Source organism: Monodon monoceros, unplaced genomic scaffold, assembly GCF_005190385.1.
Source record: "Monodon monoceros isolate NGI ecotype Baffin Bay Population unplaced genomic scaffold, NGI_Narwhal_1 Super_Scaffold_9, whole genome shotgun sequence".
Lineage (NCBI taxonomy): Eukaryota > Metazoa > Chordata > Mammalia > Artiodactyla > Monodontidae > Monodon > Monodon monoceros.
In genome coordinates, this window is record NW_021703786.1 from 30,298,597 (window position 1) to 30,312,835 (window position 14,239).

The 14,239-nt window shown below is 63.3% G+C and overlaps 1 protein-coding gene across 2 annotated transcripts; it reads left to right on the forward strand.

Annotated features, from left to right (window-relative positions):
- The first annotated feature begins 136 nt into the window (after positions 1-136).
- Positions 137-14,070, forward strand: CASKIN2 (CASK interacting protein 2). 2 transcript variants are annotated; one of them, XM_029211516.1, is made up of 20 exons: positions 137-261; positions 1,408-1,956; positions 5,994-6,045; positions 6,569-6,666; positions 7,060-7,205; positions 7,308-7,403; positions 7,481-7,611; positions 7,791-7,899; positions 8,276-8,384; positions 8,577-8,671; positions 9,130-9,391; positions 9,514-9,635; positions 9,737-9,797; positions 9,911-10,002; positions 10,194-10,304; positions 10,383-10,484; positions 10,574-10,712; positions 10,850-12,316; positions 12,408-12,630; positions 13,072-14,070. In XM_029211516.1, exons 2-20 carry the CDS (start codon positions 1,863-1,865, stop codon positions 13,160-13,162), a joined length of 3,600 nt encoding a protein of 1,199 aa, XP_029067349.1. In that variant the 5' UTR covers positions 137-261; positions 1,408-1,862; the 3' UTR covers positions 13,163-14,070. The 2 variants fall into 2 exon arrangements, with proteins under 2 accessions (XP_029067349.1, XP_029067348.1); XM_029211515.1 differs by having other exon boundaries at positions 10,194-10,484.
- The last annotated feature ends 169 nt before the right edge of the window (positions 14,071-14,239 follow it).

The window sequence follows — 14,239 nt, forward strand, 5'->3', positions numbered from 1 at the left end:
AGAGGGGGCGGGGCCTGACGCGGATCGGGGCGGGGCCGTAGGCACTGACTGACAGTCCGACTGCGCTGCCGGGACGGTCCCTCCGCTCCCGATCCGGCCGGAGGGAGGGGGGAGGGGCGGGATTTCCTGCGGGAGGCGCCAAGCCGGCCTTGGAAAAGGAGAAGGAGGAGAAAAAGGGTAAGGGGGGCAGTGGGAGCCGCCGTCCAGAGTGCCAGGGACCGAGCAGGACCTGCCGGACCCCCGGCGGGGAGGCTGGGAGAGGTGAGACTGCGGGGACTGATCTGGGGGTCAGCACGCTTGAGGGCGGGCACAAACTAACTTTTCTTGCGGGATCCGCGGGCGCCTTCATCTGTCGTGTCCTTCCGTCCTCCTCGCTCCCCTGTACCGTCTTCCCGCATCAATTCCTCCGGCGCTTGGCCCTCCCGGTCCCTCCCGCCGCTTTGTTCCCCGGTCCGCCTCGGCTGGGCTGGGTTGGGGGGTTGCGCGGCGCTGGACTGGCATTCCGGGGGGCGGGGGAGCCAGCCCGACCCCATGCACTGCCAGGGGAGCCCTCCCCCAATGTCGGCCGCGGGCCTTGAGCTGGAGTGCCATCTGGTTTGGGCTTGGGACTTTTGGGGAGTAAGAGGACCCCAGCTAGGGCCCCAGGCCTGCACAGGTCTCACGCCACAGGACTCGGGCAACAAATTCTCGGCCACCTAGGAACTGACGTAAGCTTTTCCAAAGTGAAGTCTGGGCTCTGGGCCTCAGATTCAGGCTTGGGAGGGCAGGCAGCCCCATTTACCAGCAGTGCCCCGGCTCTCACCTCTGTTCTCCGCCCAGCTGCTTCCCCATCCCACACAAGGGGTGAGGATGGGTCAACAACAGGTGCTGTAAAGCCTCCCTGTCCTGCAGGCAGACACCCCGCCAGAGATGGGGGGCCCTAACTCCCCAGTCCACCCTCTGAATTCATAAAGAGCCCTGGGGCTAGGGCATCTTGCTATTACAGCAAAGCTTGGATAGGGGAGGTTCTGGGGGCAGGCACCTTCCACAGGGAGTGACCCCTGCCCGTCTGCCTGTGCCTGACCCTCCCAGGCCCCACCTCCTGGCCCACCAGTTGTCTGTGGGTGTCAGAGCCTCAGGCTGTGGAGAACAGGCTGCTGGCCCGACCTGCCCCAGTGTCGTGCTGCCAGGGCCCCTCCTGCCCCAGGTTGAGGTGCTGCCAGGCCCTGGGGCCTCAGTGACTCAGCCTCCCCCTCCCAGAACACCACCTCCCCGCTTCCAAATACTCCTCTCATGCATGGCGGCTCCCTCCCCCTTTTGAGTGGCTCAGCCCCTCCCTTGATTCAGAAGGGCAGCCAGGGTGATTGGGGGACTCCCTGGAAGCCCTGTCTGTTCTTTCTCTGAGCCCTGCTTCTGGGACCCTTACAGACTCTGGCCCAGCCTTCAGCAGACCTTCAGCGGACCACACCTTCTGCAGACCCCTGAGACATGTCCACCGCTGCTGACTGAGGTGTGAGGGAATGCTGGCTGCTCTCTGGGTGGGCACTGGTGCTCCTGAGCCACGTTGGAAAGATTGGCGCCCCCAGTCCTGGCCCATCCCTGGGCTGTCGGAAGCTGCAAGCTGATATCCGTTCAGATTTCCACACAGCCTCTGCCCCCTCAGAGATCAGCTTTCCCGCTTGTGGTGGCAGCTCACGAAGCACCTTGAGGGGGTACCCGTCAGCGCCTAACAAGAAGCCCACTGCCTGGGACACCAGACACACTCCCCCTGGACGCCTGGCCCTCCAGAGGGCCAAGGGATGGCACCCTGACACCTCGGCTTAGACCCGTTTCCCTGCCTCTGCCCTGGACTCCTGAGCTCAGAACCCAGCCCAGGGACCAGGATGGGTCGAGAACAGGACCTGATCCTCGCTGTCAAGAATGGAGATGTGACTGGTGTGCAGAAACTGGTGGCTAAGGTCAAGGCCACAAAGACAAGTGAGTACTTGACGGGGTGACTATCCAGCTAAGACCCTCCCCGGAGAGCCAGGCTGTGGAGAGAGGCCTGGGCGGTCACTCCGACCTGGGGACTTGGGGTGGGAGTGCCTCTGTGTGGGAGAGCCAGTGAGGAAGTTGGGTCCCCCTTGCTGTGAACCCTTAGGCAAGTCACTTTACCTCTCTGGGCCTCAGTTTCCTCACCTGTAAAGTAAAAGGATTGAAGTACATTCATTCTAAGTTTTTTGAGTGCCTATTGTGTGCCAGGCTCTAAGCACTGAGCCGCAGCAGTGAACAAGACAAACGAAAAGTCCTGCCCTCATGGAGTTGCCTTTAGCAGGTGGTTTTTCCAGTGTGTTCTTTGGAGCCGTGGGGTTTCTGGCAGTGAGTTGGGGAAGACTGAATAGCTAGAGCTCAACCTCCACGCCCACCCCCCAGTTCAACCAGAGCATCTCTGTGTTTTTGTCAGCTTGATGGAGATATCTGTTAAGATAGCTTTTTAAAGGGAACTCTGCTTAAAACAAAGTTCAACATTATCTAACTGCTTACTAAAGCCCCCATCCCCCTGACTTATCTGCCTGTGTCCCCTGGGGGGGGTGTCCAAAGTTAATTTTCTGGAGGTCTCTCTGCAGCCTGGGGTCTCTAGTCGACAAGGTTGTGGGAGCTCTGTACACAGGTGGCCACACCTGACTTCCATCTCCTGAGTATCTCTGCAGTGAGACCCTGCAAGGAGAGTAGACCTCTGGGCTCCAGGGCAAGCTCTCTGGACTGTCCCAGGAGGACACTGGACTTGTCCCCTTGAGTTCCTGGACCAGCAGGGACAGGAGATGGCTCCTGCCACCAGATTTGGGCTGGGGGAGAGGGTCCTTCTGGAGTGCTGGGGCTCTAGCCCAAGACACAGCTTGGCCCTCTGCACAGGAAGGAGTCCCCCAGGCTACCTGAAGATGTCCAATTATCCCCACCCACACCTGGGAGTGTGGGGTGCCGGAAGGAAGGATTTTAAGGGCCTGGGAGTTGTGCACGTGTGTGAGTGTCCCCACTTACACGCCAGGGCAGGACACCCGGGGTGTAGGGAGATGGAATCGTGAGGGGTGCTCTCTGTGCCCTGGGGGAGTGGATGCAGGGTGAGCCCGATGGGGGAAGGTGCCAAGGAGGGTCCAGGGAGGGCCCTGGAGGCCCCAGGGTGGGAGCCACTGCCCCTCCTCCCCTCACCTCTGTGTTGCTTTTGGCAACCTGCCCAGTAGGGCCTTGGTTGAGCTGCTGCCGGCCTCACAGCCCTGGGGCCTCAGACCTCAAAGTGAGGCCCTCAGGAGGGCAAGTGGCTGGAGGCTGGTGGCAGAAACCTTGCAGCCAGGCTCCTAGGCTCCGGGAAGGTCCCCTGTGCCCAGAGGGGGGAAACATCTGTGGAGGAAGATGATCCTTCCCCCCACTCCCCAGGGGACTTGCACAGAGTGTAGGCACAGGCACAGAGCGATAGGGTCCTGGAACCACCTGTCCCCCCTCCCAGTCCTCTGAGAAGCTGGGAAAGCTGGTGACAAAAAGGAGATCACAAGGTGACCTTTGCAGACCCTACAGTTTATGAAATATTGTAATCCCCTCTATTCCCTGGGAGATGGGTACTTCTACATGCACTTTACAGATAAGGAAACTGACACTCAGAGAGGGTTAGTGATTTGCCCAAGGTCACACGGCCATTGTGTGGCAGATCAAAGACAAGCCTGAGCCCTCTGCCCTGTGCTGCCGCACTCGGCTGCCCATCAAAATTATCTAGGGATAGTTCTGCAAGTACAGACTCCCCGGTCTCTCCCAGAATTACAGAATCATCACAGAGAGCCTGGGACTCTGCAAATCCGAAAGTTCTTCATGTGATTTCTGAAGCAGTTCTGAGAAGGGAGGCTGGAAACCCCTGCTCCATACCCAGAAAGGCAAAGGAAACTGCTGGAAGGGAGGTGGCAGGGCTCCCTCTTTTCCCTCTGCCGGTGGCTAAAGCTTTCTGGCTGTCCGGAGAGAGGTGCTCCCTCAGCCTGCTGCATCTGATATCTGGTCACTGGGGGCCGGCTTTCCCTGCCTACCCAGGTCCTCTTCAGGGAGCAGGTGGCTGGGAGGAGAGGGCTACAGTTGCCCTGGTCTTGCCTCTGCCCTTCCTCCCACCCTCCCCTGCCCCCTTTTTTGAGCTGTCTCCTTCTCTGGCCAGAGGAAATGGAGTGGGCTGGGGGCGGCCTGCTGAGCTCACATCCTCTGCCCGAGCCTAAATCAGGAGGAGCGACCCTTCCACCCGCAGAGCCAGGCCTGGGAAGAAGGTTGTACTGCAGGGGAAGTGCCGGGAGCCACTGCCAAGAACCTAGGACCCTCCACCCTCCCACCAAGGTCCCCAGTTCAGTCACTCTGAGCCTCTCCCCACCGCCTTTCCGGCCATTGTTCTGGAAAGAACAGAGCCACCCAGCCTGGCCCTGCCCCTGTTCCTGTCCCTTCTGTCATGTTGTCCTGCCACTCCCCGGAGGGGCTGCCTCTCACCGCCGAGCTGCCCCAGCCCAGGCTGTCCAGGCTGGCAGTAGCTGGAGGGACTTTCTGTGCCTCTTCCCTGCTTGACCTCGTTGTCTTCACTGAGGCTCAGAGAGGTACCAGGGCTGGCCAAGGTCACACAGCCAGTAAGAGGGAGAAGAATTTGAATCACGCACTTCCTGCTTCTAGGGCCCCTGTTCTTTCCACTGCCCTGAATGGTTCTGTGTGACAAGGACTTTCCAAGGGGGCTACAGGAAGGCTGGGAGGCCTGGGTTTCTTTCCTGTGGCCCCCACCCCCTCACCTCTTCCATCACTCTTTGACTCCGTATTTACCTTTTCGCTGTAGCGCACTCGCCTCAGCCCTAAGTGTAGCTGTCTCCCCCTTCCCATCCTGTGCTCCTCACTGCAGGCTTGGTCCCTCCCTACTGGAATGAGGCCCTGTCTTGCTGGGGTATTCAGGGGCCCACCAGGGCCTGGGGGGCAGGCCTGGACCAGCATGCTTGGCGCCCTGCCCAGCCGGGTTGAGCCAGGCCTCCTCCTTCCCGGCAGGGGTGGGTTCCAGCAGGAGGCAGGGGCCCGCCTGTGACAGGCACTCTCCTTCCCCTCCGCAACACTCCTCGGGGCCCACCCCCTCCCACACCGTGGCTCACACGTGGAGCACACCTGTCTGAACCCCGTCCCTGTCACCGAGAGGGGGATGAACCAGCATCCTCCCCTTGCTCCCCGGGGCACAGAGCTCTCTGCTAGGAGCCTGTGGGTGCAGAGTCAGCAGTTACTCCCCTGACAGGGGCCCTGGGGGGACTGTACCAGCTTTCGCTGGAGGACAGCCTCTTGGTAATAATGGCTAACATGTAAGGAGTGCTGAATGGTGAGAGCTCCCGTCTTTCACAAGGGTCAGGCATTGTACTCGCAACCCCCGTGAGCAACTTGTGTGATCAGCCCATTTTACAGATGAGGACACAACCCGAGAGGTCAAGTGACTTGTCCAAGATCACACCGCTAGTATGTGGCAGAGCCAGGGCGTGGTGAGGTCTATGTGAGGCCACCTTCCCCACTATGCTCCGCTTAGGGATGACCCAGGGCCGGGCAGTGTGGCCTTTGAGTCCAGCCCTGGCATCCGCCCTCTACTCTCGAGCTTCTGGTACCCTCTCCTTTCTCTCCCAGCCCCCTCGGCCCGTGGGACAATGAGGCTCACTCCTTGGCCCATTCAGGCAGGAATGCCAACCATGCTTTCGTGGGACTGTCCTCTGAGGGCACAGCATGCCAGTCCCCCCCATCTCCGCCCCCTTTGACCCTATAAACAAGCGGGGCTGGGGGCCCAGGGAAGCCAGGCCACCGCTGCAGCGGCGCCCTCCAGCTGATGGGCCAGGGTGGGAAGCCATAGGGACTGACAGCTAAAGGGCCATGGGGCAGGTGCTTTCCTGCACTCCAAGAGGTCAGCTGGAGGCGGGAGGTGGGCAGGGAGGGGGCGCTGGGTCAGGTGTGGGCAAGGGCGGCTCATTCGAGGGTGCCCTGATGCCTCCCGCTCTGATCCCCAGAGCTCCTTGGCTCCACGAAGAGACTCAACGTCAACTACCAGGATGCTGATGGGTGAGCGGGAGCCCCCGTCCCTCTTGAAAACTGTGGGGGGGGGAGGGGGAGTGGAAAGACCTGGGGCCTAGAGTCCCTTCCCCTCTCAAACTTGGCCCTTGAAGCGTGTTTGCCGAGAGCTCGGGGCCCTGCCCGCGCGCCTGCCCGTGGAGCTATCCCTGAGGGAGGGGAGGGGGCCCTGGTGCCTCTCTGAGAGGCCTCCTTGGGTCAGATTCCTGCTGGGCCCCCCTTTCTCCCTGGAGGGTAGGAGCCCTCGGGCTCCTGCTCCCACGGCCCCCTCCCCTGGGCCGGCTGTGAGGGAGGCCAGACAAACAGGCCTCTCAGCGCAGACACTGAGCCCTTTCATGCTGCAGCCCGGCTGCTCTGTGCTCCCGTGGCAGGGCTGGCAGGGTGGGGGGCCGGGGGTGCAGTGGCAAATAACTCATCCCTGACAGCCCCGAGGATGGGTCTGCTGTGGAAGACCAGGATTTGGGGGCGGGGGGCCGCTCCCTGACACCCCCAACCTTGTGTCCCACCACACCAGGTTCTCGGCTCTCCACCACGCCGCCCTGGGGGGCAGCCTGGAGCTCATAGCCTTGCTGCTGGAGGCTCAGGCCACCGTTGACATCAAGGACAGCAATGGTGAGAGCCCAGTGTACCCGCACCCCAGACCCTGTGGTCAGAGTTTGCCCCTGCTACATCGTAGCCATGCTAATAGATGTTGGCATAGCTTCTCTGAACTTGCAAATCTTCAGTCTTCACAGCCTTCTGGGGTAGTGGGTGGTACTGACATCCCATTATCCAGGTAAGGAAGTTGAGGTTACATCACCGTTACAAGGTCACCAGATCATCCGTGGTGGACAAGGTGGGATTCTGGCTGCAGCCCCAGACAGCCGGACCTCTCCCTGACCAAACCCGGGTGAAGCCAGCTTCGCTCCTCCCCTCCAGCTGGGGTGGCTCCAGACTCTGCTCGGTTCCCTCCCCCGGCCCCACGCCACCCCTCGACCTCCTCTAGAAGCCCCTTCCCTCTGGCAGGCATGCGCCCGTTGCACTGTGCAGCCTGGCAGGGCCGGCTGGAGCCCGTGAGGCTGCTTCTGCGGGCCTCTGCGGCCGTGAACGCCGCCTCCCTGGATGGGCAGATCCCGCTGCACCTGGCTGCCCAGTATGGACACTATGAAGTGGTACGTGGCCCTGCCAGCCTACAGGGGCACGGGAACAGGGAGAGGGGGGCTGGCAGGGGGGGTGGCCAGGCCAGACCCCTCACTTGGCTCCCTCCACCCCAGTCAGAAATGCTCCTCCAGCATCAGTCCAACCCGTGCCTGGTCAACAAGGCCAAGAAGACGCCCTTGGACCTGGCCTGCGAATTTGGACGGCTCAAGGTAGGGCCTGCTGCCCTTGGGGTACTGGGTTCTGGGGGTCTCAGGAGGAGGCCCTACCTGAGTGCTGATTGCTGCAGGTGGCCCAGCTGTTACTGAACAGCCATTTATGTGTGGCACTGCTGGAGGGTGAGGCCAAGGACCCATGTGACCCCAACTATACCACACCCCTGCACTTGGCTGCCAAGAACGGCCACAGAGAGGTCATCAGGTACCCACCGAGGCCCCCCCAGCATCCTCATCCGCCGGGACTGGCGACGCCCCTCAGTGCCCCGCCCTGCTGCCCTCTTCACCCTCGCTCTGCCTCTCTCTCCCAGCCCCCAGCAATCGGCTTCCTCTCCTTCCCCACCCCCTGCCCTCTGCCCCAGTAACTCACCCTCCCCTCCACAGGCAGCTCCTGAGAGCTGGGATTGAGATCAACCGCCAGACCAAGACAGGCACGGCTCTCCACGAGGCCGCGCTGTATGGCAAGACCGAGGTGGTGCGGCTGCTCCTGGAGGTGCGTGTGGGCCCCTGGTCAGCCCGCGGGTGTGGACCCCTGGTCAGCCCGCGGGTGTGGATGGGTCCCCAGCGGGTGCCGGGTCCAAGACCGGCTGGGGAGGCAAGGGAGGGGGTCTCCACTGGCAACGTGGTGTTTTGCATATGGGTGGGGGCCGTGCAAAGTGGCTGGAGAGCAGATGGACCTGGTTCAAGCCCCGGTTCCGCCTTTTACTAGCTGAGTGACCTTGAGCTCATCCATGACCCTATCTCTGAGCTTCCACTTCCTCCTCTGTAAAATCTGAAAATAGTTAACTACCTGCTGGGTAGCTGTGAGAATTGGGAGACGCGACAAACCAGGCGCTCAGCACAGGCTTACCCCGCACTGTTGCACCCAGGGTGGGGTGGACGTGAACATCCGGAACACGTATAACCAGACGGCGCTGGACATCGTGAATCAGTTCACCACCTCCCAGGCCAGCCGTGAAATCAAGCAGCTACTGCGGGGTGAGCGTGCGGGGGAGAAGACCCAGCCCAGGGCATCCGGAGCCACTCCAGAGGGTCCCAGGAAGCGGAGCAGGAGAGGATGCCATGCTCCTGGGCCCCGGGCTGGTCTGGGGGGTCATGAACAGGGGACTGGAGGGGTGGGAAGATGCCCTAAGGACCCTCAGATGACACCTGTCCTCCTTCTTCTTCTAGAGGCCTCAGGGATCCTGAAGGTCCGAGCACTCAAGGATTTCTGGAACCTCCACGATCCCACTGCCCTCAATGTCCGGGCAGGGGACGTCATCACGGTGAGGACCCAATGCAGGCATTCCTTTGAGAACACAAATGATTGCTGTCACCTCCTTGGGCACCTACTGTGGATCAGGCTCTGTGTTAGGGTCTTTATATGCACGACCTCGTTGAGTTCTTCCCAATCCAGGTAAGGTAGGTGCTCTTACCATTTCCTTTTGGGAGCTGACAAAATTGAGGCTTAGAGAATGAAAGCAGTTTGTCCAAAGTCACAAGCTAGCAAGCAGTGGAGCTGGGATCTGAACCCAGGCTGACTCCAGCCTCTTGTTGGTATGCCCTGGAGGCACCCAGGGGATTGGGCTGGATGCTGGCGGCAGGGCCAGAGCTGTGGGCCAACTTGGGCACCAGAGGCCAGCTCCCCGGGGGGAGGGGAAGAGCTGGACCGCAGCTGCAGGGCTGGGCGCTTGGTGCAGCACGTGACCATGGCCTCGTCCGTCCCCCGGCCCAACTGCCACAGGTGCTTGAGCAGCATCCCGACGGCCGCTGGAAGGGCCACATCCACGAGAGCCAGAGGGGCACGGACCGTGTGGGCTACTTTCCCCCGGGCATCGTTGAAGTGGTCAGCAAGCGGGTGGGCGTCCTTGCACCCCGCCTCCCCTGTGCGTCCACCACCCTGCGCCCAGGCCTCTCCAGGACACCACAGCCCCCTGCTGATGACTCCCTGCACCCCCTTACCTATGGCCAGCTGCCTCGGGTGGGCCTCAGCCCAGACAGCCCAGGTACCTCCTCCTGGGGGGGGCAGTGCTGGGTACTGGGGTAGACATCTGGCTCTGGCAAGCTGCCAGTCAGCTGTTGGCAGGGCCAACTGGGGCTCTAACCCCTTGGCTTCTGCCCCCCACAGCAGGTGACAGGAACAGTGTGGGCAGCGAGGGCAGCGTGGGCAGCATCCGCAGTGCTGGCAGCGGACAGAGTTCCGAGGGCACCAACGGCCACAGCACCGGCCTCCTTATTGAGAATGCCCAGGTTTGGGGGCGGGGGGGGGGGCATTGGTTGGGACCAGGGCCGGGCCCCCCACACCCACTGCCAGTTCCCCAAGTGAGAGTCAGCTCCTTCCCTGTCTCCAGCCACTGCCCTCTGCTGGAGAGGACCAGGTGCTGCCAGGACTGCACCCCCCGTCCCTGGCAGGTAGGAAGGGAGACTGGGACCTGGGTGGGCTAGGAGCGGTGCACGTGGGGACGCTGAGGGCTTGGCACCCCTTCGTCCTGCCGCCCTGATTCCATTTCTCTCCCTCCTCGAAGACAACCCAAACCACCGCCCTCTAGCCAACTACCGCTCCGGGGAGCAGCTCTTCACCCAGGACGTGAGGCCGGAGCAGCTGCTGGAGGGGAAGGTGTGACCTGCACTGGGGAGTGGGCTGCGGGTAGGGGTTGGGATGGGCCTCAGTGTGGACTTAAGTCCCTTCTCAGACCAGGCCCCTGGGGAGGCTGGGGTCAGTGGCAGGTCTGTGGCCTTGGCACCCCGCCCCCGCCCCCGCCCCAGCAGACTCAGCTCCATTACCTTCACCCCTCCCCCACACCACAGGATGCTCAGGCCATTCATAACTGGCTCGGCGAGTTCCAGCTGGAGGGCTACACTGCCCACTTTCTGCAGGCTGGCTATGACGTGCCGACCATCAGCCGCATGACACCCGAGGTAGGTGCTGCAGCGGGAGGGCAGTGCAGGAACCAGCGGGCAGAGGAGGAGGCCTGGCAGCATGACTCTGTGTGGCAGGACCTGACGGCCATCGGGGTGACCAAGCCCGGGCACAGGAAGAAGATCGCCTCAGAGATCGCCCAGCTCAGCATTGCCGAGTGGTTACCCAACTACATCCCGGTGAGTGGGCGACGGGCACGGGCTCCCACCTTCCACTGCGGCTTTGCACCGCCTTCCTGGCTTGGGGGCCGACGGTGCTGCTTTTGCAGGCAGACCTGCTGGAGTGGCTGTGCGCGCTGGGGCTGCCGCAGTACCACAAGCAGCTGGCGAGCAGCGGCTACGATTCCATGGGGCTGGTGGCTGACCTCACTTGGGAGGAGCTGCAGGAGATCGGAGTCAACAAGCTCGGTGAGGACTGCCCTGGGCCTCTGGCTGGGCCCCCGCGTGCCCTGGAGGGTCTCCAGAATGTTTCGGGGGTCCAGGAGGGATGAGGGTGACCCTTCCCAGCCCCAGCTAACCCTTCCGCCTCTATCCACCCCTCTCAGGTCATCAGAAGAAGCTCATGCTGGGGGTGAAGCGGCTGGCTGAGCTTCGGCGGGGCCTACTGCAGGGGGAGGCCCCAGGTGACGGCGGCCGCCGGCTGGCCAGGGGCCCGGAGCTGATGGCCATCGAGGGGCTGGAGAATGGGGATGGTCCGGCTGTGGCTGGCCCGCGCCTCCTCACCTTCCAGGGCAGCGAGCTGAGCCCAGAGCTACAGGCGGCCATGGCAGGGGGTGGCCCCGAGCCGCTCCCCCTGCCCCCTGCCCGCTCCCCCAGCCAGGAGAGCATCGGGGCACGCTCACGGGGGTCTGGGCACTCGCAGGAACAGCCTGCCTCCCAGCCCGGTGCCGGAGACCCCAACACCCCACAGGAGAGGAACCTTCCAGAGGGCACAGAGCGGCCCCTTAAGCTTTGTTCCCCACTTCCTGGCCAAGGGGCCCCCCCTTATGTTTTTATGTACCCCCAGGGCTCACCCTCCAGCCCAGCCCCAGGGCCGCCTCCTGGCGCACCGCGGGCCTTCTCCTACTTGGCCGGGCCCCTGGCCACTCCTCCAGACCCGCCTCGGCCCAAGCGCCGGTCCCACAGCCTGAGCCGCCCCAGCCCGGCCGAGGGGGAAGCCGAGGGGGAGGCCGAAGGGCCAGTGGATAGTGCCTTGGGCAGTTACGCCACCCTCACTCGGCGACCAGGACGCAGCGCCCTCGCCCGGACCAGCCCCAGCCCGACCCCAACCCGAGGGGCGCCCCGCAGCCAGTCCTTCGCCCTGCGGGCCCGCCGCAAAGGCCCCCCGCCCCCGCCCCCCAAGCGCCTCAGCTCCGTCTCCGGCCCCACCCTGGAGCCGCCGCCGCCGCCAGATGGAAGCCCGGCGCCCAAGGAGGGGGCCCCGGGGCCCCGGAGGCGAACACTCAGTGAACCCACGGGCCCCTCGGAGCCCCCCGGCCTGCCCGCCCCGGCTGGTGCCTCATCGGACACGGAGGAGGAGGACCCAGGGCCCGAGGGGACACCCCCGTCTCGGGGCAGCTCAGGGGAGGGGCTCCCGTTCGCGGAGGAGGGGAACCTGACGATCAAACAGAGGCCCAAGCCGGCGGGCCCCCCACCCCGGGAGACGCCTGTGCCTGCTGGCCTCGACTTCAACCTCACAGAGTCAGACACTGTTAAGCGGAGGCCCAAATGCCGGGAGAGGGAGCCACTGCAGACGGCACTCCTGGCCTTCGGGGTGGCCAGCGCCACGCCCGGCCCCCCTGCCGCCCTGTCCCCGCAGACCCCCGGCGAGTCCCCCTCGGCCTCTGCCAGCCCTCCCCGGCCTGACCCTAGCAGCCTCCCAAACCCCGGAGCTCCAGCCCCTCTCTCTCCCAGCCCCCCCACGCAGCCCCCCGTGGCTCCCTGCCCGGGGCCGGCTCTGGAAAACAGTCGGCGGCCCGGGGAGATGGAGCCCCCGGCTCCCCCTGCTGCTCTCCTCAAGGTGCCCGGAGCAGGTATGAGGCGGGACCTGCGGGGAGAGGGTGGTGTTGGCAGGGCTCGTGCCCAGCCCAGCTGAGTCACGAGCCAACCTCTTTGTCTCTGCAGGAACAGCCCCCAAGCCTGTGTCTGTGGCCTGCACCCAGCTGGCATTTTCCGGCCCTAAGCTGGCTCCCCGGCTCGGACCCCGCCCTGTGCCCCCTCCAAGGCCAGAGAACACTGGGGCCACGGGCGCAGGCCGGGCCCAGCAGAGACTGGAGCAGACCAGCTCATCCCTGGCAGCTGCCTTGCGGGCTGCGGAGAAGAGCATTGGTGCTGAGGAGCGAGAGGGGTGAGGGGTGCTGGGTGCTTCGGAGGGGGAGAAGGCGGCCTAAGAGCAGCTCCACCCGAATCCTGAAGCCTTTTCCCAGGGTTCCGGGAATGATGGGAGGGGGATGTCACCGTCACGTTGGGCAGATCCTCAGGCTGGGGGGCCCCTATCGGGATGGGAGGAGCCTGGGCCTGGGGTCACCCGGATCTGACCTGCAGGGAATCCTGGTGGCCGCCACTTAGAGGCACATGAGCTTGGGCAAGTCACTTCTCCCTGTGAGCCCCAGCGTCTCTGTGCAAGGAAGGGAACGGTAACTCCTACTGCCTCGGGAAGTTGTGAGAATTAGGAGGAGACGCACACAAAGTGCGCGCACCAACCACGCTCTCAGTAGCAGCCCCCTTGCCCAGGGCCGGCAGGGTGCAGACCGCTGGCTGATCTGACCTGCTCCTTCCCCTGCTGCAGCCCCCCGGGCACCTCCACCAAGCACATTCTGGATGACATCAGCACCATGTTCGACGCCCTGGCTAACCAGCTGGATGCCATGCTGGACTGAGCCGGACCTGCTGGCAGCTCGCAGCAGTGCCCACCGTGACCTTCCTCAGCCACCGCCTTTCCCCCGGCACGGACGCCGCCCCTGCCTCCCTAGCGGGGTCCCTCCTGCTGCTCCAAGCCAACGGCTGTCGGCACTAGGGCTCTGGGAGGCAGCCCCCAGGGGAGCTGAGGGGACTCGTCAGAACCTGACACCTCAGCAGAGCCCCCTCCCAGTGTGTAACCTGACGGGACGGCCCTGCCTTTTGGACAGGGGCCCTGGTGAGAGCTTCCTCTCCAGGAAGAAAGAGGTGGTGGCCGGGCTTCTGGGGTACCTCCTCTTGTCCCCCCAGTGTCTCAAGCCCCTGTGCCAAGGCCCTCTGGCCACCCACTGTGCTGTCCTGGCGCCGAGAGGCTGGAGGAGGCGGTGTGTCTGCCCTGGTCCCCCGCAGGTGTTCACAGGACATGTAAACAAGCGGCCAGGCCAGCCTCCGCCGCCGCCCCTGCCTGCCCTCAGTGAGGCAAAGCTGGCGGGGGTGGGAACAGTGGGATTCACAGGTCCCCCGAAGTCCAGACTTTCCCAACTGTAAATGTTATTTTTTAAGCAGAGAGAAATGCATATATTTTAAATGGAATTTATTCTATCTATAACTGCCTGAGGGGACGCAGTGGGGGAGGGGCTTCGGACCACAGCAAGAGCACCCACTGCCCGCCTTGGGGCTGGAAGCCTGACCTGGTTGGCCCAGGCCCCGGCTCTGTAACCATTAACCTCTTCCCCCAACTAACACCAATGAAAGTGTCATTCCACGTGATCGGGCTGTGTGTTTGGATCTGCGCCACGGACCTCTGAGCCAGGGGTCGCGCCTGAGCCGGACCCGAGCGCTCCCACGGATGCGCAAGGAGGAAGGCTTGGGCCCTCCCCTCCTCACCTTTGCGGAGGGGCTCCGTCACTGGCCGAAGCCCTGGGTAGGTCCCTTAGGGGCTGCCTCATGGACCAGCCACAGGTTTTTCTTCAGGAATTTATCAGTTTTAATACAAACCAGTCTGTATTCATTCCTAAAAGGCTCATTTCCAGTAAAAAATAATACACCAGTGAAAACAT

Bases quoted from the DNA above. Each gene is read 5' to 3' on its own strand.
- CASKIN2 (XM_029211515.1), top strand. From the start codon at position 1,863: ATGGGTCGAGAACAGGACCTGATCCTCGCTGTCAAGAATGGAGATGTG. The intron at 9,798-9,910 runs GTAGGAAGGGAG...CCCTCCTCGAAG, and splicing joins GCACCCCCCGTCCCTGGCAG to ACAACCCAAACCACCGCCCT. The intron at 10,485-10,573 runs GTGAGTGGGCGA...CTGCTTTTGCAG, and splicing joins GGTTACCCAACTACATCCCG to GCAGACCTGCTGGAGTGGCT.